We start from the raw sequence: 24,248 nt of genomic DNA, 5'->3' as shown, positions 1-24,248 counted from the left end.
GTGAGGCCACACCTGGAGTACTGTGCACAGCTTTGGTCTCCTTATCTAAGGAAGGATTTACTTGCCTTAGTGGGGGTGCAACAAAGGTTCACTAGATTGATTCCTGGAATGAAAGGATTGTCCTATGAGGAGAGATTCAGTAGAATGAGCCTATATTAGCACTGTGGGAGAACCTTCACCACAAGGACTGCAGCGGTTCAAGAAGGCAGCTCACCACCACCTTCTCAAGGGCAATTAGGGATGGGCAATAAATGCCGGCCTCGCCAGCGACACCCACATCCCATGAGCGAATAAAAAAAAATATTCTCTGGAGTTTAAGAGAATGAGAGGAGATCTCATTGAAATGTTAGAGGGTTCGACAGGGTAGATGCTGAGTGGCTTTTTCCCCTGGCTGGAGAGTCTAGAACTAGGGGCATAGTCTCAAGATAAGGGGGTGGCCATTTAGGACCGAGATGAGGAAAAATGTCTTCACTCAGAAGGTTGTGAATCTTTGGAATTCTCTACCCTAGAGGGCTGTGGATGTTCAGTCATTGAGCATATTTAAGATTGAGATCGATGGGTATTTGGACTCTAACGGAATTAAGAGATATGGGAATAGGGCAGGGAAGTGGAGTTGAGATGGAAGATCAGCCATGATCTTATTGAATGGCAGAGCAGGCTCGGGGTGGAGGGGTCGGGGGGGGGGGGGGGTGGGTGGCGGGCATATGGCCTACTCCTGCTCCTAGTTCTTATGTTCTTATGTCAATGGAAAAGAAAATCGAGCACAGTGTAAGACAGGCTGGTGATTCACTATGAGCTCATTTTGTGCTACTGGTGAAGACCAATTTCACTTCCATTATCTTTAAAGCAGAAACTGTACCTCGGCCACATATAGTGGAAAAGTGCTGAACTGGAAGGAGAGATGATCAGAGATGCACTCCAACCAGTTACATATCTCCCAGCAATCGATTTTCAATAGGTGGCCTAGAGGCTGGTTGCATGCCTCTACTTTCAGAAGGTTTGCAGTATGATAGGCCCAGTTAGGGAAATAAGGGAGACCTAAAACTTGAAAGAATTCTTACAATTTCTGTTTTCACAGGACTAATTTCAATCATCAGATCTGGCTCTGCAAGATCAGACTTAACTGGTACCATCACACTCCTCTATTCAAATTTAATAAAAAGGCAAAAACTAAAACCACACACCATAACAACAAAATAGCCTCTGGATTGCCCATACCCTGACTACCGCTATACTGTCTGAATCACGACAGGCAACTATGCAACACTACACATACAATCAAGTTATATCCTCCATTGCTTTCATTTTTCTGCCTTTACATCAGAATTTTTGAAATTTTAAGTTTATTCTAACTGGTCTCTGTTCCGTCCTAAAGCCTCTGCTCTGTTCCCATTCCTGCTCCTGCACCTCCTACTCCTGGACCTGAGGGCAGGGCCACCCAGTCACCAATCTCAGCACTGCATCTGTTGTGCTTCAGAGCCCAGCCCACTACTCCTCTACCTCAGCATCTGGCCTTCCATTCCCCCACCTCAGCATCATCTTGCTTACCACCCTCTGGCCACATGCTCCCCAGATGCAGCAGTGTACCTGCTTCTCCTCTCACCTGATTCTTCTATACTCCCAGCAACTCTTTGTAAAACACTGCTTGTGAGACATCAAGTTGCACATTACTTCAGAGACCTCAGTGAGGAGACAGTTGTAAATCAAACAACTAATGGGCATGAACTAAAATCCCACAATTTTTATTTTTACAACCACAAGATAAACTCAGGGAGTCCATTCAATCAGCTTAGCTCATTCATCCAAGCCAAAAAACTTACAGTCCCTCAATCCAGTTGAGTCTTAAATTAAGCTAAGATTTTTGCCTCTACTACCCTTCCCCAGGAAACCATTCTAGGTGTTTATCACTTCTTTGTATAAGAGAAGTTTTCCCTGATATTAGTCCTTTCATCTACTGTCCTGAATTACCTGGAACTAGTACTCTAGGTTTATCTTTTCTATACCATGTAATTTTTATATATAGACTATTAAATAACCCTCTGCATAAAAAACCCTCCCAACCTCTCCCTTTGTTCTTTTGATGATTATCTTAAATGTATGCCCTTTGTGTATTGACTTATCAATCAGTGAAAACAGTTTTTCTGATTTACCTTATCAAAGCCCCTCATTATATGGAACAGCCATGATCTTGTTGAATGGCGGAGCAGGTTCGAGGGGCTGGATGGCCTACTCCTACTCCTATTTTTTATGTTCTTATATACTTAAAACCTCCATTAGAACTCCTCTTAAGCTTCTTTGCTCTAATGAAATGAGCTCAAGTTTCTCTCATCTCTCCTTATAACTAAAGCCTCCCACCCCTCGTATAAATTAATGAATCTCTTCTGTACGCTCTCCATGACCTTGAAGATCATTAAACACAACTTTCTATTGTCTATCCTTTAACCAACTTCCTATCCACAATCCCACATTCCCTTTAATACTGCGTGCCTTAATTTCATATGCATTTTATCGAACGCCTTTTAAAAATCCATACACAACATCCATACATTTTCTTTATCAATTCAATATTGTAATTCATTACATTTTCAGAAAGTGAAGTCAAGTTTATACATTGCAAAGTAGAAAAACAGGTCTCTATATTACATATACCATAGCGGCAATATAAAAAGGTCCCACCATGCTTGGCAGCATTACTCGCGGTATACTTCATGATCTTTCATCCACACATGGAAGTTGTGGTTTCTGCACAGGGAGTACCTGGGGCGGGGTTGGGGGGGGAAGGGGAGGGGGTGGGGATGGGGTGCGGTGCGAGTTAAGGAAACATTACTCCTGCCCTGGCTCCTTGCTTTATGTTCGACCTACATAGCAAGGCTGGAATGGGAAGGGGCCATGGATCAGACCCTGGGAAGTCAGGAGGAAGATAAGGCTGCAAGCTGGGGGATAGGTCAGGCTAAGGCCAGGTGACAGGAATTCAGGGGCTATGGGAAAGATGCAGGTATGATGGGACTAGGGTTGGAAGCATGCAGGGTTGAGACTGTGGGCAGATGGGAGCAGAGAAACTGGGTTTAGGGGCTGTATTAAATGGGAGAGAAGGGGTGGGAAGTCTATTGGTAGTGATGTGGACCTCCTCTGCATAGGGAGCCTCAGTTGACGACAAACTGTGGAGTAGAAGGGTGCTCTCTGTTAGCATGGAGGTTTACCCAGGATCCAGGCTGCCAATGAGGCCCTGTTATAGTGACTGTATCTTGGAAAGTATTTTTTTTTGCTGCAGTGTGATTGGATAGAATGTTTGACAGAAACAAATACATGAGCCAAGCAGAAGGCATAGTACTGAGAAAATTTCACCCAGGAAAAGGTCAGTGCATGGATGAAGTTGAGCGAGTCCTAGGAGCCTTAGTATGCTCGACACTTGACATGTTCAACCAAAGCAGAGCAGCAACCAACAATGCCAATAGAATGTTGAACTATATAGCAAAATTAATAGACTCTAAGTCAGAGGAAGTGGTGATCAAACTGCACACTTGTCTGCTCAAACGGTATCTTGAATCCAGTTCTAGTCACCAAGACAAAAGGAAGACTGAGGATGATTCCTAGCATTCGAGGGCTTGAGATGAGGAGAGACTGGAGAAACTTGAAGTTTTCAGCCTAGACAGGAGGCATCTGAGAGCTGATCTTAGAGAAGTATATAAGAGATAAATGGTGTGGAAAAGGTAGTCTGGAGTATTACTTTAAAATAAATTTCCAGAGGAGGCCAAGGGACTTAGGTTCAAACTAGTAAAAAGCAAATTTAGGATTGATATCAGGAAGTTCTTCTTTACACAAAGGGTAATCAACACATGAATAGATTCCCAGATACGGTAGTGGAGGCAAAAATCCTGGAATTATTTAAGAAACAATTAGATGCTGGAATGGAGGGTCTTTAGGATCGTTCTGGATGGATGAACTTAGATGGGCTGAATGGCCTCGCTCATTGTAATTATCTTGTGATTTGTTATCTCATAGTAACTGTAGCTCACAAACAATATTGCTGCTCACCAGCAAATTTACTAACTTGGTTTTAAAAAAAACTGAGGATTTAACTGTGCAAACTACTGCTGTTATAGCTCCAAAAAAAACTTTTATAAAGTGAAGCAAAAAATACTGGAAAATATGAATGTGAAAGTCAGGCTGACATTTATATCTCTGACTTCCAGGAATTACAGTTTTTTATTATTCTTTATCTCTACATGTTATATTTATGTTTGTTCATTATGCTTCAGCATCTCTTAAATAATTAGCTTGTTATAAAGAATAACTTTGTCATTAAATCACTGCACAATATTGTTGACCTGACAACCCTTCTCATGAACCAGAGTCTACTCCATCACATCTATTTATTCTAATGATATCATCCTACCGGAATTAAATGATAAGGCAAAGATAAGACAGGAAGAGTATGGCCAAAGTGAACATGTGGCTATTTTCGTTGGGAAGTGGTGTCCGTAGTCTGGGAACAAAACATGGTAGAAATCAAAGTGTCCACAATTAAAAGCCAGACAGTGGTGTACATTAAGGTGGGTAACCGCTCATAGTGACTGCAAATAACTGTAACAGAAAGGAAGTGGACAGTCGAAGCATAGGCCGCACTGGCATGTGCCTACCTGCCTGTCTCCAGTTATACCCCCTTGGGCTGAATGTGTAATGACAAATGTACGTAACGCAATGTGATGTATCTGAAAGCTGTAATGACTGCAATGAGGCACCTTAGGGTGTCATGAACTGTATGTACAATGTATGGTGCATAACTGTATTGATTGTACTGTATGTACTGTTGCAAATTGTATGACCTGTATTGTATTGTTTGAAGTGTGACTTGAATTGTATTGTATCTACCTTTATAAATTTTATGAAACCTGCCTGTCTCCAGTTAAAGTCTTAGTGTGTCAATTGTCCACGTAACTTTTCATGAGAGGTTCAGTTCAAAAGTTGTTGAAATGGACTTCTAAAGATTCAGCAATCCTTATTGTTTTGAAACAGTTTATATAGCACATCGAGTATTGTATTGCGAGTTTCCCTTTATGTGTTTCACTTCTACGTAATAAATCTGCTGGTAACTACATTCAACTATTGGTTTGGCTTGAACACAACAGTCTGACAATGTGATAATTTTCCACCTTTCAAAGTGGAAAAAATCATGGTAGGCAGCCCACATGATCTCTGGTGCACATCCCATAGGAAAAGGGAATTTCTTAGTCCTGTGGCTTTTTATCCCATTCACATCACACGTAAGGTGCAAGTTTCAGTTAATAGGATGTGCAGGATGACTAATGAAAACTGCTTTTTTGCTGGGAGAAAGCAACAGCTACGTTAAAACAGATTTTTTTGCCTTTGCTTTTTCCAAATCAAAGCGACACAAGAATCTCAGGCTGAGTGTATAAAATACCGTGCTATTTTTGCATTCAAATACTGCTGGCGTCACTATCATGACATTAATATCATTGATTACTGTCATAAAATTCAGCCCACAATCCTCCTAATTGAAAACTGTTTTAGATTTGTAACATGACTCTTAGGTCCACTGGCATTCCGCTATTAAATATGAAGGATCTCTGATCAACGTGTAGTGTCTGGCAGTATGACAATTTACTTTTCTCAAGTGCTAAATAAACACTTGGGTCACATCCATCAGGTAATTGTTCTGACTAAATAAACAAGGAAAACACGTTCTAAAATTTCAGGAAACATCATAGCTTATGACTTATTTGATGACAGGAAAGAATATACTGGCCAGTCAAGAACCAACTGCACTTCTATCATTGATTTTATAAAGGGGGTAGTTTTCTCAGTACACGCTGAAATCAAGGCTAGCCCGCCCATGATTTTTTGATATGTGGTGGCAACATGTGAGGTTCCTTGCCACGAATGCGTACTCATAACATTCAGAATATAAACTGCATTTATCAATACATTTTTTGGGGGATCATTTATTCTTCATAAACTTGGCTACAGTGGTCATTATCTGGCCATTGACTGTTTAATTCAACACAATAGCGGGGAAAGAGCTTCAGATTCCACTACGCTTGCTTCTTTTTTTGGATATTTTGTGGTTTCATTAAGGTTTGACTGGGAGGCCATTGTAACAGCAGATGACTCCTGAATGTGACCCTGTTGGTTGATGGGAGCACAGAAAACCTTTCTATGAATAGCACGTTAATGGAGAAGAAACTAATGGTGACATTGTTAATTAATTAGTACATCTTCCCCTACAGTAATCAAGAACTTGTTTTTGGTGAATGGAATTTTCTATTGCTAAACCACAGGTAAATACCTCTAGTGCTACATGGCGTCATTACCTTTGGGACATTGGTCTACTGGGAATAGTTCACATTGATTAGACCGGACTTACATTAAGCAGATATGAATAAAAAGAACATCTTATTATTGACTGCATCACACAAAATGTTCATTTATTTGCAAAGGTACAGTTTCTCCAAATTGGTTAAAATGCCTTGTGCCCTTTGTAGCAAAGAGTTTCAGCACCCCATTATAAATGTTGAAACTTGGCATCATCTTTATGCTGATATAAAGTGACTAACGTGTCTAGGTACTATAATTGCAGTGCTCACGTACTTTCACCTGTAATCCTCACCATATCTATATTATTTCTTTCTGCTACTGTGCTTACTTTTGTGGAGGCAGATGTGTGAATTTACATTCACAAAATGAACACAAACCTTTTTACCACCATCTATGTTATTTAAACTAAACTCTCATCCTCGTATTCAAATCCCTCCATGGCCTCGCCCCTCCCTATCTCTGTAACCTACTCCAGCCCTACAACCCTATGAGAACTCTGCGTTCCTCCAGTTCTGCCCTCTTGTTCATTCCCCACTTCCTTCACCCCACCATTGTCAGCCATGCCTTCAGCTGTATAAGCCCTAAGCTCTGGAATTCCCTCCCTAAATCTCTCCGCTTCACTTTCCTCCTTTAAGATCCTGCTTAAAACCTACATCTTTCACCTGTCCTAATGTCTCTTTCTTTGGATCAGTGTTTATTTTTGACTGATTATGCTCCTGTGAAGTGCCTTGGGATGTTTTATTACATTAAAGGCATTATATAAATGCAAGTTGTTGTTGTAAATCTTTGAGTTGTACCACATTAAAAAAATACTTTATTATTTGCTCATCATGGTGAAAGATGTTATTGCTGAAGATTGGAACATTTTTCACCCACTTGCCTGCATGAGTGCAGCTCCAACAACACTCAAGAAGCTCGACACCATCCAGGACAAAGCAGCCCGCTTGATTGGCACCCCATCCACTACCCTAAACATTCACTCCCTTCACCACCGGCGCACAGTGGCTGCAGTGTGTACCATTCACAGGATGCACTGCAGCAACTCGCCAAGGCTTCTTCGACAGCACCTCCCAAACCCGCGGCCTCTACCACCTAGAAGGACAAGAGCAGCAGGCACATGGGAACAACACCACCTGCACGTTCCCCTCCAAGTCACACACCATCCCGACTTGGAAATATATCACCGTTCCTTCATCGTCGCTGGGTCAAAATCCTGGAACTCCCTTCCTAACAGCACTGTGGGAGAACCTTCACCACATGGACTGCAGCGGTTCAAGAAGGCAGCTCACCACCACCTTCTCAAGGGCAATTAGGGATGGGCAATAAATGCCGGCCTTGCTAGCGACGCCCACATACCATGAACGAATAAAAAAAAAGTTGCACCCAGTGTCATTATCAGGGACTCCAGTTTAGCTATGACATGGATTAGATCCAGCTTAAAACATCCTTTGTACTGCTCTTCAATGTGCTTCATCTCTAACCCCAAGAGACCACCCATACCGCACCGGTGAACAATTCTATCTGTAGTGCAAGCCACCTTTATGATCTCTGCGTGCAACTAGTTTAGTACCAATTAGTATAAAATCATGGGCATCTTGTGTTGTGAGCTCACAACCACTATGAGTTGAATCAGAACTGTCAGAATTGATTTCAATTATGACTTTAACAGCTGCCAGGAAAAATAAAACTTTCAATACATCAACCTTGGATTGATATCAGACATGAAAGAATGATGTTCAATCCTATTGGAACAGCTACTCCCCTATCTTTTAAAAATTCATTAAAAAAACTCCGAAGAGATCACTTTGATTCAGGTCATGTGTCAAGATCAAACCGAAGCACGAAGAAAAAGATAGCATGTATACATCACATTTCTGTCCATCACACTGAATACATTGTAAATAAATAGAGATGATGTACCTTATCTATCTATATATTGCATATTAAGAATTCTACACCTGTATGTACTTGCAGTCAGTTTTTTCCATCATGAATTTTTATGTCCACATCTATAATCGAAACTGTCAATGTAAACTTGAAGAGCTCTCAGTATATCCTCTCCCCACTGGAGGTAGCGCCAATTGTGGTAGGAGGATATAATTACAACCTAACAGATTTACATAGGCAGTTTCCATTATAAAGAGGATGAAGGGAGTTTATCACAGAAATATTAAAAGAACAGAATATATGGGTATAAAATTGGGATTGAATTATGCCTGTGCACCCTGGTTCAATTATCCCATGGCTCTAACCCTATTTTACCTGAAGATTGCACTTGGTTTTGACTTACCATGTGTAATGCCAAAGGAGATTTACTAGTATAATACATTAAAAATCTTACATCTGCACGTACTTCCTGTTTCAACTTTTACCATTATAAATTCCTATGTCCACATTTATAATGGAAACTGCCTATGTAAACTTATCACGTTGTAATTATACTCTGATACAGTATTCATCCAACGGTTGCACCCGACCACATACCACACGAGTAGCAAAGCTACAAGAGCTTTATATGGAATTGAGATAGAGGATCAGCCATGATCATATTGAATGGTGGAGCAGGCTCAAAGGGCCAAATGGACCACTCCTGCTCCTATTTTCTATTTTTCTATCTTTCTATAGTTTTGCTTGTGTGTGTGGGAGGAAGGGGTGTGTGTGTCCCATGGATGTTCCACTTGTATCACAGGCAAATACATCACACGTTAACTGTTGTTAAAGTTTGGAATAGCCTGGAAAATAGAAATAAATGTGATATATAATATTTGAAGAAATGATCTTCTGTAAATTACTAGTGATAACTATAGTGTAGTATAAAGTACAGTTAGATACATAGAACCATAATAACTAATGCCATATAAATTAATATCTCCAAGAGGAATGCATATGGAAAGATTTTGACAACCACTTCTTGCTTGCAAACAATGAGATGTGATGATAAATTAATATTTAAACCATCTCTGTGGTTAATGCAAGAATGTTTGACTATTCTCATTCTCTGGGCATAAAGACTTTTGGAAAAGGCATACATTGATCATTCCAAGAATGGACATTTTCAAAAGTAGCTCACTGTCTGATGAAAGGAAATAATTTCTAAAGCTTGGTTATAACCCAATAAATCCTTTTAAGTTACTAAGGGGACAATCACTTTTTATGATTATTTACACTTCTGTTATGTAGTTCACAGATTGACCACTTTCAAGAGAAGCCAAGCGTGCAATGAAGGGCTTGGTTGAGAATCAAATATTTCACATTTACTTAGATGACAGATTGCTGTATAGAACAGACTGTGGATGACCACAGGGTCAGTTCCACTAGCAGGCCCCTTGGAGAAAAAACACTGCAGATTTAGTGGAAAATCAACATCTTTAAACAATGCCTCATTCTAAATGTTTTCCTTATCGCTGTCTCCAAATTACACGCTCACATTTGAATCTTTCCCAGCTCCATGCTATTCTCAATCTTTTCGGGCAGTGAGGCTTCTGTCAATGTTACAATGTGCGGCAAGGCAGGAAGAAAACATTCTGGAGCAAGATGGGTACTGCTGGCAAAACCCAGCCACCCCCACAGAAACGTGGTGCATTGTTTCAGCAATTGTAACAAGCTGATCTGAGAGCCGTTACAACTCACCCATTGGGAACAACTGAGATTTGGATGTTAACTCAGGCTGAGATTTAACCCCAAGGTTTTAGCATCGCAATCCAGTCGCGCACTCTATAGGAACTACCGGGATGTCTTAGTGAAGTGCTCTGAAGTCACCTTTCAGTGTTCACAAACATAAGAAAATATGGAATGAGAAGAGGCCAGCCGCCCCACAATGACCACGTACAGTTTACCGCATAACGGACTCGCAAAATTTCTCCCCCGACCCTGAAAGGTAATGGAATTAAACCGGCTCGTTATCTAATCCAATAATCGGCATTATACAACTTTGTTTCCCTACTCTTTTGACAGAACGGATCTCCACAGTCCAGTGGTGTTCCCTGGGGTATCTCATACATTTGTGTGTCTAACAGAATCTGCATTTAAAATAGATTGAAGTGTGAGATTTATTAGTAGGTTAAAATGAGTACCCGGGACATACACTTTCATAGAATAAATACTATTTATGAGAAGTGACTAAAAATGAACAGAGACACAGTACAAACAATATCCCACCATGGCGATAAGGCAATACTGGCGATTTTTCACTATTGCAGGACTGTGCTGCACATTTATGACTGAGTGTCGGTAACACGGTCACCAGCACCACGGCACGTTTAAGATTGCTTCCCAAAGGAAACCTACCGCGAGTGTTAAAAAGGCCGAGTCCAGCCCTATTTGGGTTCTGCCAGGTTAAGATGCCCTTGCAGTAAACGGGTGAATGGCACATCTCAGTCCGGCGGGTATGTAATTCTATCTTACCTACCGGTCGATGGCTCCCAGTTGTACACGAGCAGTTTACACAGGCTCCTTCACTCAGTTCTTTTTTTAAGAAAAAAAGAAATGTCACAGGAAGGTGAACGTTACCTGGTCGGGATCCTGACTCGAAGGTACCGATCTATAGCGATGGCCAGAAGCGCAAGGATAGAGCTTTGGGTCAGAACCAAGACGGTGCAGGAGAAGAGCAGGCAGCTGTAGAAATGGGTCTGGAGCCCAATGCTGATGGTGATGGCCAAGGGGATGACCAGAGAGCCCACGGCGATGTCAGCCAGGGCCAGGGAGACGATGAAGCAGAAGGTCGTGTCCCGGAGAGCCCGGTTGATCTTGACTGCCCAGCAGACCAGCACATTGCCCAGGACAGAAGCCACCGCGATCAGCATCTCAACCCCGATGTAGATCGCCAGGGAGGGGGAGATGGTCCCAGCCCCATCCTCCCGAGGAGCCGTCATCCTGAATCTGTCCCCAGTCCTGCGCTGGATGAAGAGGCACCAAGCTCTAAATGTCTTTGGCCAAGTGTCACTGGAGGAGGTGGTTCTGCGCTGTCAGCACTGAGTTCCCCCTGGGGCACAGCTCGGCTTTAAGGAACCCAGTTACCGTCCGGTCTCCTGCATCCTCCTCTGGTCACCGGCGGAGGATGGATCACCCGCACACTCTGCCTCTGCCTTGCGGAGCGAAGAATGGCACTGACACCTCGCACTATAAGCGGGTCCTGTTAACTGGCCAGATCTCAGCTCCCAGCTCCACACTGACGAGATCTAAGGAAGACTCCCACCCATCTCTCACCAGCCAGCCGCAGCGGGTCTTTTCTGAAATTTCTCAGCCTTTTCACAAAAGATTTTTTTAGCCAACATCTTCCATTTTATCGCACGTTTACGATTCAAAATCTTTACTGCAGGAAAACCATTCTCCTGCAACCACTGCCCGCAGAGAGCGATTCCTTCCCAGTCTGTTCAGTTTAGCTCAAGCCGGTGTGCATGTGTGTGTGTTTGGCTTTGTGTGTGTGAGCGTCTGTTTCTCTGTGTCTTTGGTTTTGTGAGTGTGTGCTCGTGTGTCTGTGGTTTTATGAGTGTGTTTGTGTGTGTCTGTGTCTTAATGTGTGTGTCTGGTTTTGTGTGTGTGTGTGTGTGTAAGTCTTTGGTTTTGAGAATGTGTGTTTGATTTTGTGTGTCTTTGGTTTTGAGAGTGTATGTTTGGTTTGTGAGTATGTATTTGGTTTTGAGAGTGTGTGTTTGTGTGTTTGGTTTGTGAGTATGTATTTGGTTTTGTGAGTGTGTGTTTGTGTGTTTGGTTTGTGAGTATGTATTTGGTTTTGTGTTTGTGTGTTTGGTTTGTGAGTATGTATTTGGTTTTGTGAGTGTGTGTTTGGGTTTGTGTGTTTGTGTGGCGATTTAAAGGCAGCAATGCTCACACTTCAATCCCAGAGAAACCAGCCAAGCGAAGGTGGCACCGAGGTGGACGCTGTCCTGTCAGGAAACTCAAGGTTAGAGGAGTGCTCGGCACTTGTCCAGATCCAAATGCCTGAGGCGCTGATTGGTCTTTATTGCAGTAGCTACAATCTACAATCTAGAACTAACCCGTACCAGTGCTGTAACCACTCATTCCTCGAAACGATGGGAAATAGAAATCCAGCATGAGAGTACGAAGAAAGGGTTTGTTTAACTGGCAATGGGTTTACGTAGTTACATATTTTGAATAGTGTGTGTGGAGATGTAAAATTATAGCGATACACTGTCGAAACTTAGGTTTAACCCTTATTCACTATATTTGCATGTTTTAAAACGTAACTTTCCCTTCTATTTATTCATAATGATAATTATAAATACAATTAAAGACATTATAGAACGCAATAATGTCATTGAAAAGTTATAAATTCTGAATAAACTAATAATAGTTGGACACGGATATAATAGAATGACTACTCCTTACTCCTCATTCGGGCATTAGTCGGGATAATTAGTTACTGTATGATAATATATTACAAAAGGAAACGAAACGTGAAACTGCTTTATAAGTCAGAACTTTAATCTAATATTTTACAGTAAAAAGAAATGGGGACATGGTGCAATGGGTTAGAAGAGCTTAGATTGATGGGATGAAAAGTTCCATCTGTCCATTAGTTGTACGGCTTCATTGTAAACTGAATCTCAATCAGATATTAACGAGCATAAAGCGATATAGCACAAAAAAAACTTCCGACAAATGAGCAACCTCATTTAAATTGTCCATTAATAGTTGATTGATGGGTGCTCCGGGAAACAGGAATTTCACAAATGCAACATTGGTGCAGCAGATGGAGCTATTCTGTTGAAGGCAGAGGTTGGAGCTCTCACCTTCATCTGACCCATGCTGCTGTACTTGATCCTGACACTGAATACGATAAGTGGAACTGGTACTACAGACAAGCAGAAAAAATACTCTCCCCATCTCCCCCTCTCCCCACCACTTAGAGAAACAAGAAATTCATATGTCATCAAACTGTTTAATCTAAAATATTGTTGCCGTGCAGCATCTTCCCACTTTTCGTAGCCAACCAAACACATGGTTTACTCTCCTGATAACAGATGGTGGTTTTTATTTAATGTTTCCTTGTGCCAGCCTATGACACAGCACAAAAACAGACAAATAGACTTAAAACGATCCAAGGAGCTAAACATTTAAATTATTCTACAACAACTGATACAAATATCATATTGCACACCAGTTAAAGGGGGTGGGGAATTTCCATTACCAGGAAAGCTTGCAGGCAGTCTGGGACAGGGCACCATTATACCTTCCACGGATGTGTCATCGAAATCATCTTCTCCTTAGTGCAGTTGAGGGAAGTGTACAATTCACACATTTCCCTGTACTGAATCTCTAGCCCTTTCTCTTTTTTTTATTCATTCATGTGGGCGTCGCTGGCAAGGCCAGCATTTATTGCCCATCTCTTCCCCCCTCTCCAAAAAAATTAAATCTTGGAAATGGACGACACCAGGTTTCCACAGTGAAGTTGTTTTAGTCTATGTGACTATGAGGCATTGCAACAGTTTGAATTTCTTTTAAAATTGATAGATAATGTGTTTTTTTCTGCTATGTTTTCCCTTGGTGTCCTTTGGGATTGCACTAAAGAATTTATTGTTTTAATTTTTTCAGACTGGAATTTTTAAGATAAGATTGTTTTCCATTTAACCAAATCAGTGGTGGAGGGAGGGTACAATTTTGCTTATCTGTCTGTGGATGCCCTTGCTGGGACTAGAACATTTTCCACTTTTTGTGTACAGTGTCATTATATATGTAAATTCAGTCAAAATGAAGGGCAATTATAGCTGCAGTTTTACTGCCACTTTTGTGTTGATCCAAACTTGATTTAGGTGCACAGTGACACAATCGTGTCTGTACAACTCAAGGGTGTTGTCCAGATCTGACGCTGGAGTTTATAGGAAGATGTGAACAGGAGTAGGTTGTTCAGCCTGTTCCGCCATTCAATTAGATCATGGCTGATCTTTACCTCGACTTTATTTACCTGCCTTTGCTGCATATCTCTTGATACCCTTATCTAACAAAAATCTATCACTCTCAGTCTGGAAAGCTTCAATTGACCCAGCATCCACAGCCTTTTGGGGAAGAGATTTGCAGATTTCTACTACATTTTGTGTGAAGAAGTGTTTCATGACTTTTGGCTTTACAAAGCCAAACATTGTGTGACCCTCTTCAGGAGGTTAATCACGTCATTTGGACTTTGCACTGGATGTAGTGTAACTCAAGTCTGATGTGAAACCAGATTTTAAAAAGTGCTCGGGTTAGTGCGTTGGATCTCCTGGGTATTTTATATACTCAGTCTTGAGTCCTTTTAATGAGAGTTCGGTGCTGCCTCTCCACTATGCTAACATTAAAAATGGCTACCAGGAGAGGGGGGATCTGCACATGCAGGCAAGTTGTCCTCTGGTGGGCAGAGTGCAAATCACAACCTACCATAGCTCAGGTGAGTTGTGTAGTATAACTGCAGTAAACCTCTCCACCTACCTCTCCTCCTTTAAGCTCCTTAAAAGCTACCTCTTTGACCAAGCTTTTGATCACCTGTCATAATGTCCCCTTCTTTGGCTTGGTGTCAATTTTCATCTGATTATGTTCCCTTGAAATGCCTTGGGACATTTTACTACATTAAAGGCACTATATAAATGCCAGTTGTCATTGCTCATGAGGTAGATTTTAAGAATTACTGGTCCCAATGCAGAGCTTCACGCAACATGACTGCATACTTGGAATTCAAGCATGAAATTCTGTGCAGCCCGTATGTTTTTCCAGTTGAACTCAATATCAGAATTCCTGATATGCATTCCTATAATCTGACACTCTATGCCAGGAGCATTCATGTTTGAAATCTACCCTAAGTCTAAGTAAAGACGATACAACAAATCTGAATTTCTATTTCAGTATAAGTTTGTGGTGCTGCCGTTCTGCTGTCCTAATGTTAGCAACGCAAAGCGGCAGCACTTGCTCTCGTAACATTAAAAGGACTCAATACTGTACAGACCTGGAGTTTCCTCCACATTTGCGTCCAGACACACACGTAATTTAGACGCAAAACTTATACAAGGCTTAAAAGATCGTGGAATTTTGGGCATAAGTGAGTTACTAAAATACGCCCAGTTCTCCTTGATCCTTCAAACCTTCCGACTGAACGAATCTCCGCCCACAAAAATTGGCCACGCCCCCAAGTCTCAAATGTGAGTCTCCTCCAATTGTACTTGCTTGGGGGGTCTCTCAATATTACGGGCAAATTTTCAAGCACTGCAGGAAATAAAGTCATTTTTCCGGTCATTTAATTGCAATTTTTTGAGAGTTTTAAAAAATATATCCTCACTGAGACCTGCTCTGTATTTTCTGTTTCTTATAATGGATTTTTATGGCAAAGTATAAGTCACATTAAAAATTGAAAAGTTTCCCCGACTGCAGGTCATTAAACATGCTGTGCCTGATCTTCATGAATAATTATTAAATGAGTTGATACTTAAATTCTAAGATTCAAAGAAGAAATATACTGGTGTGGGATTGATGTTTCCTTGGGCCTTGATTGTTTCCGCTGATCTCCGCTGATTTCTGCCCATGTACTCCCATTTTAAGTATGGGCCTATTCTAATGAGATCGGGAGGATACTTGGGCGTAATTTGACATCGGCAACATGGGCGCAGCTTTGAGCGGAATTTTGGGTTGCGCCCATGGAGGAAACTTCAGGCCCAACTACATAAAATACCCAAGATATCTGACAAACTAATCCAAGCACTTTTTAATCCTGGTTTCACATTGGACTTGAGTTACACTACATTCAGTGCAGAGTCCAAATGATGTGAGATAAGCTCCTGGAGAGGATCACACAATGTTTGAATTTCTATCTAAGTATAAGTTCACCTTGTACCATTTGCCATGCATTAAGGGAGCATTGCTGTTACACTAGGGGTACTTGGCTGACAGACGGGAATAACCTGTTCTGAAATGCTGAGGCTGGTGCTGTAGCTGCTGCAGCAAAATGTTGCTTTTCTTTCAGATTGCTTTTGATTAAAGTTCTAACATTTCTAGTAGCAGACATTATCAGAAATGGGATAGTATTAATAAATCATTGGCTATGTCATTGGTCACTCACTTCTTTACAAACCCTATAAAGTGCCTTCTAAGGTGCTTTATAGTTTTATTTCCCCCTTTCTCTCCTCTTCTGGGGGTGCTGACTCATGTTGGGGTATTTTACAATGGGGCAAGCAGCCCACTGGTACCGCTCCCAAGTACCGATTCTTCATTTGTGAGCCTAAATAGTGAGTGGCAGCAGGCTATTTGGCTATAGGGTGCATCACAGCCAGGCCTGAGCCTATTCTTCACTCGACGTTCGCATATGTACTTTCCAGCAGGGTTCTCTGCTCAGCAATCAGAAGCTGGAAACCTGGATGCTTTTCCTTTCCCCAATGTGAGAGCATTTGGAGGCCAATTAGAGACTGAGACCAATTGGAGCATTCTTTGTGGCACCTGCTGAGATCAGTTAACTCTGTACCAGGCTGATGATCAAACCTGGGGCTTTACTGGATGGTGCCCCTTTAATAAATCACTTAAACACCACTCAATGGGTAACATGGTCAAATCACATTCAATGCTGACTACTCATGCATTACATCTATTGACTTATAGAAAGAAAGAAAGACTTGCATTTATATAGCACATTTCATAACTTCAGGACATCCCAAAGCGCTTTACAGCCAATGAAGTACTTTTTGAAGTACTTTTGAAGTCACTGTTATACTGTAGGAAACACGGCAGCCAATTTGGGCACAGCAAGCTCCCACAAACAGCAATGCTATAATGACCAGATAATCTGTTTTTGTGGTTTTAGTTGGGGGATAAATGTTGGCCAAGACACCAGAGAACTCCCCTGCTCTTCGTCAAATAGTGCCATGGCCTCATTTATATCTACCTGAGAGGGCAGATGGAGCCTCAGTTTAATGTCTCATTTGAAAGATGGCACCTCCAACAGTGTAGCAGTCCCTCAGTACTGCACAGAAATATCAGCATGAATTATGTGCTGAAGACTCTGAAGTAGGGCTTGAACCCATGACTTTCTAACTCAGAGGTGAGAGTGCTACCACTGAGCCATGACTAACACCTCAAATAAACCCTTACTAGTATTTGAACATTTATTAACAATATAAACATACCTCAGGGAAAGTGAGGTTTAACTTTTTCCCCTCATGTATTACTTGGTGTGAATACAGTGCTTAAGAATGTGAAAGTAATGTATAAATTATCAAGTTATGCTGCCTTTTGATAAGTTTTAGTTGACGTAACAACACTTAGCAAAAAACATTGTTTAAATCAAAATGCAGATTCAGCTGGTGTGGTGTTTAAACCGGTGACGACAATGTAACAGAAATAACATTTTGAGCTTCAAGGCCCTACAGTGCTGTTATCAGAGAACTCAGAAGATTTGAAGGTCTGCTCAGTCTTTTGAATCGAAATTGATGGAAAATGTATGAGCATAACTTAAGCAAGCACAGTAAGTACAGAGCAGTGAGATTAGAGCTGGGGGCAGAGACCAGAGCCAGGACCGCTTCTGTCCAATGGGTGTGCAAGTAGACTGGGTTTGGCTTCAAAGGCAAACTTTAACCTTTGAGGTGTAACATAACTCATGAAGGGCTCCTCTGATGAATCATTGAGTATTTGGTTTGATACTGAGCTGTATAAATCAGGAAGATCCCAGATCTGATCCTTAATTAGTTGGTTTCAGCCAGAACAGCAATTGGGGCACTACAATTGGCCTGGGTTAAGGAAAGGGAGTGAGGGAAAGCAGCTAAAGTGTAGCAGTCAGGTGTGCACTAATATTACATATTGGGGCCAATAATATGATGAAAGACAGTCCGTGTCATTGGGCACAAGAGGCACGAGGCCTATAATATGCCCAATGTGCCTAGCAATCCATAATGTAGCCCATCAGTATGTAACATGTTAGGAGCTGTGCACAAATTGTCAACAAGGCTCATTAAGACCCCCAAAATTGTGCAAGTTGGGGGCATCCCCATAATGTGGCTGAAATTATTGGAACAGGTGATCTGGGTTGGCCGATGTGGAGTTACATTTTTTTTGATCCTGTCTGGTCCTCTTCTTGACATAGAGTCGCCCTTCCTTATTACCTCAGGATTCCTGGCCTTCTCCAGCCAATCCTGTAAGGGAACTTAAATCCCCAGTGGCTGGAATTGCAAGTAAATGGCAACAATGAACAGGCAGCCAGCAGCCCTTCCTTTTCAGCCTCTGATCCCCATGACGCTCCCAGTCTTTCATGTGCTTTGGCCAGAAGCATCACTGAAGTATTTAAATTAACCAATGCCGCACTATCATGCAAGATCAGTTTACTTCGGCACACTGAACGCTTCAGGTACAGCGATCCCAGTGTCACTGCACCAGGCCTGCATTATCACCACCATTAACTCTCAATTAACCAAAGGGGAGATGTGTCCTCCTACCCTAAAGTGTTTTCTGAACTGATAAGAAAGTTATTCTACTCATGTAGATTGTCAACCAGCTGCTCTTTCATTACCTGTTGATGGCGACCTACAGCATCTTGACATAGGATCAGTCAGCCCACTGTACACATCACATTGTTGTCATTTTCACATTTCAATGGAAATGGTTAATGTACGGGATTGCTAAGATTGCCCATGTGTGGAGGGGGCTCCGAGCCAGTGAAAAGCAAAGGGCTTTCTGTTACATGATAACAGCACTCAAAACGTTATTTCTGTTACATTGTCGTCACCGGTTTAAACACCACACCAGCTGAATCTGTATTTTGATTTAAACAATGTTTTTTGCTAAGTGTTGTTACGTCAACTAAAACTTATCAAAAGGCAGCATAACTTGATAATTTATACATTACTTTCACATTCTTAAGCACTGTATTCATACCAAGTAATACATGAGGGGAAAAAGTTAAACCTCACTTTCCCTGAGGTATATTTATATTGTTAATAAATGTTCAAATACTAGTAAGGGTTTATTTGAGGTGTCAGCCATGGCTCAGTGGTAGCACTCTCACCTCTGAGTCAGAAAGTCATGGGTTCAAGCCCTACTTCAGAGTCTTCAATTCACATGTTGCAGTGTGAAGTAATCCAACGGTGGAATTGCTGGTACCAAATGCATACTGCTTTAGTGCTCACCTTCGTAGCTGGGTACCCTGGTTGGCATCAGGGGATTCAGGCTGGACACTCCCACGAGGGCAGGCCCTGCAGAATAAACTTGTTTAGCCATGACGTACATGGCTTATGCCTGATGACATCCTTGAAAGGAGCCAGGGTTGCGGTTCTGGTCACTCTTCAATGACCACTGCTGGAAAGTACACATGTTGGCATCAAAAGAGGACAGGATCAGACTTGTGCTTGGCCCCTTTTGAGGAATAGCTTGCTGACACTCATGTGCACACATAAAGAACCACACCCTAACATGAGTTGATACAGTCAGGACAGGCAAGAAAATTAGCAAGTAAAAAAATCAATAACCGATGAAGGCATAGATATAACTTTAACCAAAACACATTTTGACTGGTTTGTCGTGTACATAATATATTGTTTCATTTAGTTTTTCATTGAATAGAGAATTCAAACTAAATTTACAACATATGTCTTAATCTTCAAACTATGAAGGTAAAATATCTATCAAATTTAGTTGGAGCGATGCAGTGATTACAAGAGGAGCTTGACTCAAATAAACCTGTCAGTGAACCAATTAGTTTAATAAAGAGTGCTTTCTAAGATCTCATAGTAAAATCAAAGGAATTGTGCAACAGGACAAAAAGAGCATTATATAACATGATTAAAATGCTTGGGGGAAAGAATAAGTGTTATTAGTATCATTCAAAAGGAATTCACTCATAATTCCTGAGAAGGACAAACAAGATCATCATGTGTTGATATAATGTACAATGGGTGCACTAGCCATCTTTGGAATGTTTGTAGGTTGAAAGTTTGCCAACATATCAAGCTGATGCAATTTGCAATTAAGTGCAATGGTTTTATATATTTAAATAGCCTTAGATAAATAAATACTATAGTTACAATAGGAAAAAAATAAAATTCTAAGATTATAGCAGGCAATATTTAGAATTAAATTAAATTAATTCAATTTCCAAACAATCAAATTCACAATAGGCATATTGAATGACAAAAATTGAGGTGGTATGGTTCAAAAATGGAAAGCTAAATAAATGTGAATTCTATAATTATGTAAAAGAAGTATTTCAGTGACTTAATCACCGTATCCCAACATTAAGTATGTGAAATCCAGCTTATCTGATTCAATAGCTCAAATCAGGAAATTAAATCAAACAGTCGGCACCATGTTTTCGACAAGTGCTATGTAATGAATATTGATTTGGGCCCCAATATTCCTCTTTGTGGTGCCTGGGAAGTGCTTAGTTCCCAGACACAAAGGAAAGGAAAAAAAGAGGGAGACCCATATCACCAGTCTCTTCCCTCTTTATGTAGAGCCCTGGGATTTTCAAAGCTTCCCCAGTTAGGCAGGCCTGAGCCTACACCGAGAACAGGCAAAGGATGCAGTGAGGCCAAGGAAGACTGAGAAGGTAAAGCCTACCTTCTACCTGGCATTAGAGAACAGCTGCTAAGTCCCCAAGGTCGGGGGCAGTCCCGCAGCTACAGGCTTCTCACTTCATGTTGGTGCACTGTGCTTGTCCGGTTATCCAGGCAAAGGAGGAAAGGAGGAATATTGGGGCCTTTATTTCTTTTTAAACCAGTTTTGATTTTTTCAGATCAACAACTCAAATCATGTTATTGAAGTTGATCTAAACAGAAAACTCCATAACACTCCTGCACATAACTGTCCAGAAATGCTGGCTAATTGCTGACCTTCATGGCACAAGTGTTGAAGCATCATTTACCATTTTTCACATCTTAATTTACCACCAACAATAAGTTAAGCATTTCAATGGAATTTTAGCTGTAATCATGCAAAATATAGGGTAAATTATACACCGACCATTGTGGACAGTGGGACCTCGCACACAGACATCGCGAGGCAGAAGATTTGGCTCCCGACCTCACATGATCAATTCCTGGGGTGGCCTGATTTTCTGACAGGTGATTTGGAACAAAAAATAATGAGGCTGCAATACTAGCATGCATGGCTTCATTTCTAAATTTTAAGGTCCCTTTTTAAAATTGGGGCATCAAGTTTAGGTCTTTGGGTGAGTCTCCACCCATAGCAACAGCCTTGCTCATAAAAGCTGGACCTTTTATAGGCAGAAGGTAGATTTAAAAAAAAAATCCTTGCATTTCTCTTCATTATTTGCTGCATTTTGCTCCGTGCATTACCTGATTTTGCTGGGTAGGCCTCCACTTTTGCTAATACTTTTCTTCATTATTCTAGATTGCTGCTGGCTTTGATGCTGTACCTTACAAAGGGGTGAGGGTGGGGATTCCAAACATGCTACATAATTGAGATGAGGAAGGGGGCTTCATGAAGGATTAACAATTGCAAGTGCAGTGACCCCTAGGCATTTTAGCCACACCCATCACTACCCAGTTCAGGTGGCATCTGACTAAAGAGACTTCATTATGCACATCAGTGCATGTTATTGATGAAGCAGCCATGGTGCCTCCGCTGTGCAGCATTTCATGAGGCCCACATTATTTTGAAGGGGAAGAATCACTGGGTGAATGGGTCATTGGAGAACTGGGCTATCCTCTGCAACCATGGTTGACACGCCCATTATGAAACCCCCTAACAGACCTTTGCCCTGGAGGCCTCTGCGCCTATTTGCTGTTCTTTGGCTGCTCCCTCCGCCTTCAAGAAAAATGTGTCATGAAGCTTAGGGTCAATGAAACAGTGGTTTGCAAAAGGGAAATGGCTGTATATAATGCTTGATATGGTACCTCCCAGAGAAGGAGGCAGTTCCCAACTGAGGTTTATGCAATGGTCGATGGGTGCCACAAGACATGTGCACAAAACTGAGAAGCACATTCATCTTCACCTTGCCCCTGATACCAATACACTTGGTCCTCATTTGCACCAAGGAAGCGGGAGATGGTTGACTGCATTGATTTGGTTTGCAGTCTCCCTCCTTGGAGCTGACAACTATGCTTTTACTATTCTGTGGCCTTCATCTCCAAATAGGTCCACCTTACCTATAGTGCACCTTTTGCAGTATGACCTTCAGCATCAAAGGGTACAGTGTTGCCTACATTTCTTCACTGTGACATTGGGAACAATTAGTCCACTTTTCTGCCATCATCCAACCTCCTTTTTGTTGTGAGTTCAAGAGCTTTTGCCTTTCCAGGTTTTATGCTCCTCAGCCAAGTGTGCTACAGACGAAGCTCTCTGGCCATACTTGGCCTGTGCCTGTAGCCTATTGAAATTAAAGGTTGGCCCCAGACTGCAATATTTGTCTATAATATATTAAAAATCTTGCAGCTGCACAACTTGACTTCCTGTTGTCATACTTTAGTTTCAAGTTTTTCCCATTATAAATTCCTATATGCAACATTGAAATGCTTATCAAAGTCACAAATGATATCCTATGTGACTTGACCATGATAAACTATCCCTCCTCGCCCTTGTCAACCTGTCTGCAGCCTTTGACATTGTTGACACACCATCTTCCTCCTCTGACGCTATATAAATGCATGTTGTTGTTATTATAATGGGTGTTGCCTATGTAAATTTATCACCCTGCAACTGCACAATCTGACCACCAGATTCCCACAAATTGTGTCACTTGTGTTTTGTTGACAGTTGGAAAAGGCCAATGGTAATTGTTGACTCCTATGAGACAGACGTTCCAATTTCTAACACCCATGAGACAGAGAGAGAAAGAGACAAAGAGAAAGGCATAAATGGAATGAAAGACGGACAGACAGTTTATTTCCTCAATCTAATTTGATTTAAAAAAACAAGTAGAATTTGAAATTCCCTCTGAGGGAAACAGATAGGAAGGGAAGATATGAGGGAAACAGATCGATGGTGAGGGAGCCTCTGGCCACTTGCCACATGCCCTTGGGAGATTCAGTGGGGGTGAATGAAGGGTGAGATGAGTGACAGCAGAGCGAGGGGTGGGGGGGGGGGGATCTGTAGGGGTTGATGGGAAGTTCAAAGCGGAAGAGATGGGAGTTGTGAATGCAATGAGGGGGTGGTAGGTAGGAAGGGGAAGGGATAGTGGGAAGATGAATGAGCTGGGGACATGATGGGAATAAGGGATTGGGGGAAAGGACGAGCAATTGCGGGAGGAGATGGGAAGGGTGCTGCTGAAGACCATATTACCTGCAGCCCCCACCCCAAAAGCAGCCTGCTGGACCTGGTGGCTCCTTCCTCCAAGATGCCACCTACTGCCTTCCACCCAAAAAGGAAATAAGAAAAAAAAAGGAGAGAAACAAAAAAAGAAAAGTCAAGGGGAGAGATTTTTACTATTCAGATACCAGTAACTAGCTAACCATTACAAGACCATAAAGGTAATTTTTCCAAGTACGAGCCAGTGATGAGGAAATTTGTCCTTGGAAAATTACCTTGAATAATTCTACAAGGAAGCACAAGTGCTTTGACAACTGTATACTTATGGGATTATATACTATAAATATGAATTGCCCTTGTGCCAGGTTAAAGCAAATTGTTCTCTTTTTATAGAGCTTCATGGTTGTTCATTCAACAGAACACATTGTAACAAAGATTCATCCTTTAAAAATAAAAGCTCATTATCTCCAAAGAGGTGAGTACAGCAGATGGTTGTGAATGTTGAAGATACTGCCAGCAGTGAGATGGCCAGGTGGAAACCACTGGCAGCAGATAAGTGAGAGTTTAATTTTAATTGCAAACTGAGAATGGAGGAAGTACATTGCAGAAACCCCATGGGTGAAGCAACTCACAAAATCTTGTTACGCTGCTCCTTAAGCATTGCTCAGATCCACAGTGAAGGGTTTGTTGTAATTGTTTGATATACTGAGCAGAATCAGACTATGGAACACTACATTGCAAAG

The 24,248-nt window shown here is 41.5% G+C and overlaps 1 protein-coding gene across 1 annotated transcript in view; it reads right to left on the bottom strand.

Moving 5' to 3' along the window:
• LOC137344426 (adenosine receptor A1-like) overlaps positions 1 to 12,250 on the bottom strand; it is a 59,254-nt gene extending 47,004 nt beyond the window's left edge. The window contains exon 1 of the mRNA XM_068007387.1: positions 10,846 to 12,250. Coding sequence (XP_067863488.1) covers positions 10,846 to 11,207 — 362 coding nt within the window. The 5' untranslated portion in view covers positions 11,208 to 12,250. The remainder of the gene's footprint in view (positions 1 to 10,845) is intronic.
• Positions 12,251 to 24,248: the final 11,998 nt, after the last annotated feature.

The sequence above is a fragment of the Heptranchias perlo genome, chromosome 27, assembly GCF_035084215.1.
Source record: "Heptranchias perlo isolate sHepPer1 chromosome 27, sHepPer1.hap1, whole genome shotgun sequence".
NCBI classification, from domain to species: Eukaryota; Metazoa; Chordata; class Chondrichthyes; order Hexanchiformes; family Hexanchidae; genus Heptranchias; species Heptranchias perlo.
The sequence above is the reverse complement of the archived record's forward strand: the minus strand, read 5'-3'. Positions and strand labels throughout refer to the sequence as shown.